The sequence below is a fragment of the Austrofundulus limnaeus genome, unplaced genomic scaffold (genome assembly GCF_001266775.1).
Source record: "Austrofundulus limnaeus strain Quisiro unplaced genomic scaffold, Austrofundulus_limnaeus-1.0 Scaffold996, whole genome shotgun sequence".
Taxonomy (NCBI): Eukaryota; Metazoa; Chordata; class Actinopteri; order Cyprinodontiformes; family Rivulidae; genus Austrofundulus; species Austrofundulus limnaeus.
The window spans coordinates 61,234-65,757 of record NW_013953398.1 but is presented as its reverse complement, the minus strand read 5'-3'; the positions used below and the strand labels follow the sequence as shown (position 1 = coordinate 65,757).

The following is a 4,524-nucleotide window of genomic DNA, read 5'->3' as shown; positions in this document are numbered from 1 at the left end:
ATATATACACACACACACACACATATGCACATACCATTCAGTCAGTGCCCGAATAGAAAACCCAGGATGTAAACACCTGTTTGTGTGAGGTTGTGAGCATGCATGGTGCCACATTTGTAAGGAACATGCATTTGTGGGATGAGCTGCAGAGCTGAGTATATGGGTTGCGCACATGATAAAACTTGCCAAATCTTCTCTGTCAACAACTTATTTTGCTGTTATGGAGCTGTGTAGAGTTTTCCATAGATTTGTATTTTTTTTTTTAGTGCGGGGTGTAGATTAATAATTTTAATCGCGATTAACTTCAAGATATTTTTGTGATTAATCGCGATTAATCGGAGATCCGACAGAAATTATTGCGTTAACGCACGTTAAAAAATGATTGCCGTTAAGCATCGGCTGTGTTAACATGAGTTAAGCACTCATTTTTTTGCTTATTATTATTATTATTACAGCTGATAATCATTCTGATGGAGAGACAGGTGGACAGGTGAGCTGCTGAAAGACGACGATAAAAATAATCAAATTTAGCTGATGTCTTTTTGCTGCTTTTTACAGTGAGCTCAGTGTGAAAGATGATAGAAAAGCGAGACAAGATAGATTGGGAAGGGAGGAAGACTGAGGGAGGCAGTGACAAGCAGGAGATGATAAGCTATGGGTAAACAGTTCATGGCAGATTTCCTTTTACAGGTGATGAATGACAACAACTGCTCACCCCTGTGCTCCCTCCCTCTCTCCCTCTGCCTCTGATGTTCATGGCTACCTCCCATTCTCTCCCCCTTCGTCTGTCTTCTCCGTTCATTACGGCGCCTCTCTTCGAGCAAACAGTGTTGGAACACAGATGGCGGGCGAGACAAAGAAAAAAATTACAGTGAGGAAATGATGAGAAATTGATGTTGACGGAACAATATGGATCGACGGCCATTCCACAAAGAGGAAGAAATGAAGAAGAGTCATTTTGAAGATGACGAAGAGAATCAGCTTTTTTTCCAAATGGTTAATGAACTTAAAGGGAACTGAAACACCTGTTGTAGCCCCTGATCTAAAGCTTGCGCACACATTCAGTCCCACACATGCTGACTATCCATTGTAACGGGAAGCGGTCCATCAGTGGAGTATTGGATCAGAAAAACCACAGAAATCAGTAATCAGCTTATCATGGTTAAGCTGGAGTAGAAAATGTTGCATTTTTATCCCCAGATTGAATCAAAACAAGTAAAACAGCTCACTTCTCTTACACTGCAACCTTTCACCAAAATCTCCGGTTGTGCTGAGAAACTCTCTCTGGTGGGTTTTAGTTCACAAATGTTTGCGGGAACTTTTATTTGTCAACTTTGTAAACAAATAAAATGTTATTTATGCTGGTTTGCTCTAAGAAAATCAAGTTTTAATATGGAATTATTAATGTTTATGCATACAATACATACTGAGAATGATAGATGGGCCATTGTTGCCAGTGGACCTCTGTTGTCTCTAAGTTAGGATTGTAGAGGAGTTCTGTAGTGGTCGATAAGTCCAGTTGGTCAGGGATGTCTTTGTTGACATACGGGACAAACAAAGTTATCATTTAGGCATCTTGGGTTTTGCGTTGTTGAAGGAGGCTTGATGCTGGCATTAGTGATTTCTTACTTCCTTAAAGCACAACGATCGCAACTCGAGGTGATCAAGAGCACTGGCTTCCCAGGTCTTTGTTGGGACGCCAACAAGGTCTCGTACCTGGTTCACATTGTTGTTGGAAGCCTTCTGTTAGCCAGCTAAAATTACTAGATAATTTATTCTTAAGTGTGATATTGATAGAGCTAATCGTGGATGAGAGTACACGACATAATAACAAATTTTGCTGGATGATTGCCTCAGAGATTATTGCGATAAATGACTATTTTTTTTTGGAAACCATTTTCAACTACGCTAACAACCCCTGCACTCATGCTTACGAAGCTTACAGAAGTTAATGAAATTTATGTACTTGGAAAAATGTTAAGAATTGAACTGCACCTGACTTTAGAAACACAACAACAAACAGCTGCTGAAGCTGTAAAATTGCTTCACACTCCCCTAATCAAACGGTATGTGAAATTTACGGACGTTTACGAAATTTACGTAAAGTTATGGACGGACGGAGCAAAGTTAGTGAAAACACACAACAGCTGCTTATGAAGTTCATCAAATTTACGTAGTGTAATAATAATAATAATAATAATAAAAAAATACTCAGGAAGCTCAAGGTTTGGCACAGTGCCCCGTGGTGCACCCTCCTTCTAATTTATCACGCAATAAATTGATTTATTGCTTATCACGACAGGCCTTGATGAGAACAAATCAAATATTCTGTTTATTTCATGAAATGAAAACAGTAAAATCAATTCAGTCAATTCAGTGTTCTTACAGTCTCAGCCAGATTCTACATAGTTCAATTAAAACCAGTTTATTTCAGAGTTTGTAGCTTGGACAAAGCTGCCAGGCAACGCAACAAACTCAAAGAAGTAGATATTAAAAGTTATCTGAAGTGGAGAGGGAAGAATGAAGAAAACGTGTATGTGCTTGCTTGAGGTGATGTTGGCCTTTGATGTGCATTAAGGGAATGGAAACGGTTTTTGGAAATCACTTCTGACATTGCATGACGTGACTCACCACTTGTTTCTAGTTCTGGCCAGAATAACTTCGCTGACAGATCATTGTTTTACAGAAGCTGAAATCTTTTCTAAAATCAGTTTTTTTTTCTTTTTTTATGGTTTGTTTCTTTTTAGGCTAACTTTATCTACATTGTTTATACCATCATTATAGGCAACACTACTCAAATTAGTTTATTTATTCCAATTAATGCATCTGAAATGCTTTTTTAAAATAGCTTTTCAAAGCTTTGATTCAGATTTGCTTTAATGCAATAACTTTGGCAGCAAATTGAACCGCTGTCTGAACAAAATAAAACATAAATCAACAATTTTTGTGACTGATTGTTTTTGTTCTTGTTTGATTTTCTCTAAATATTTTACACAACAGATTTTTTTCCATATGTTTGTGTGTAAATGTCTGCTTTGTTCTACTCTACAAGTATGTGAAAAATACTATCTGTGCCTGTCTATGTATCACAGAGACATATGAAATATTGATGATAATAAGAACCGTGATAATAAGACCTTTGCCCTTCTTTTTTCCAGGTTATTTTTGAAGCAGAGGTCTGGGAGAGCAAAGCTGGCTTCATCGCCATAGATGACATTCAAGTGCTCAGCTACCCATGTGGTGAGTCATCATCATGCCAGCAATTAGTCCTAGTTCGCTGACTAGAAGGCTGATAGCTTTGGCCACTAATTAGACCGTACCTGGGATGGTCTCTGTTGCAGCTGAATGGATAGATAAGTGGGAAGGTGACACGGGAGAGGACAGATGGAGTGAAAGGAAGAAAACCGAGTGATGGAGGGAGGAAAAATTAGAGAAATAAAATAAAGTGGGGAGAGATTGTGAGAAGAGAAAACAGAGAGAAAGAGGAGAGAGTGAAGCGGGAAATGAGACAGTATTAGGGCAATCATGGAAAGAGAAGATTGTGACCACTCAGCGTTTTCTCTCTCTCCGTTTAACACACACACACACACACACACACACACACACACACACACACACACACACACACACACACTGAACAGTCACTGTCTTGTCTCTGCACTGACAGGAGATGAGCGCTCCTATCCATTTTAAATTCTGACTCTGTCTCAGGTCTCCTCCTCACTCGAGTGTTTCCTCGCTGCTCGAGGCGAAAACGAGTTGTGACGACAATCTGCTACTGTTAACAGAAAGGCCTGTTAATCTAAGGCCACAGGGACGCTCCTAAAGGGTCTTCACGTTAGAAAGGGGGCCATTACAACTTTGTTCGCTCATGTGTGTGATAGCGGCTGACATCTTTTAAAACGGTTTCTTAATGAATCCCATTGATTAGAAGTCAGGAAAACAAACTATTTTGCACCGTAACAGTTTGAGATGTCTGTCTTCACAGTTCTTAGTTCCCGTCAGAGTTTGTTGATGCTGGAAGCACATTCCTAAAACCACAAAACTAAAAATGAAATAAATAAATAAATCAGTCCCTAAAAGGCAGCCAGACTCCCGAATGGAAGGAGCAAGTATTTGAAAAGGAATTAGTATTTAGCCTCCACAGTGGAAGCATTCATTCTCACAGCTGCATGTCTGGACACAGGTTTGTGTGTGCGCACATTTGCATGAATACATGGACGCGAGCTTGTGTGTGTGTGTGTGTGTGTCTGTGTGTTTTCATTCACAATAGAAGCTGCTCTGTATGATTGCAATCACACCACCAGTACAAAAATGTGACCCATCATATCGAAATGAGGATTAAGTCAAATCTGGTCAAAATGACCTAATTACATTTTCCAGTTCCTGGATTTTGACGCCTGGATTATTCTGATATCATAAGGTTATCCAGAGATACTGTATGACTTTATTTGTCTTGTTGGTTACGTTGATATATTACAGTTTGGTATGAATCCTAATTTTATGTAAATTTATTGAGTAATT

The 4,524-nt window shown here is 39.1% G+C and overlaps 1 protein-coding gene across 14 annotated transcripts in view; it reads left to right on the top strand.

The window, feature by feature from the left end:
* Positions 1–4,524, top strand: part of ptprk (protein tyrosine phosphatase receptor type K) — an 86,939-nt gene that overhangs the window by 28,639 nt on the left and 53,776 nt on the right. For all 14 annotated transcript variants that reach the window (XM_014030075.1, XM_014030077.1, XM_014030078.1 and 11 more), the window contains exon 6: positions 3,159–3,240. In XM_014030075.1, the coding sequence (XP_013885529.1) occupies positions 3,159–3,240 (82 nt within the window). The remainder of the gene's footprint in view (positions 1–3,158; positions 3,241–4,524) is intronic.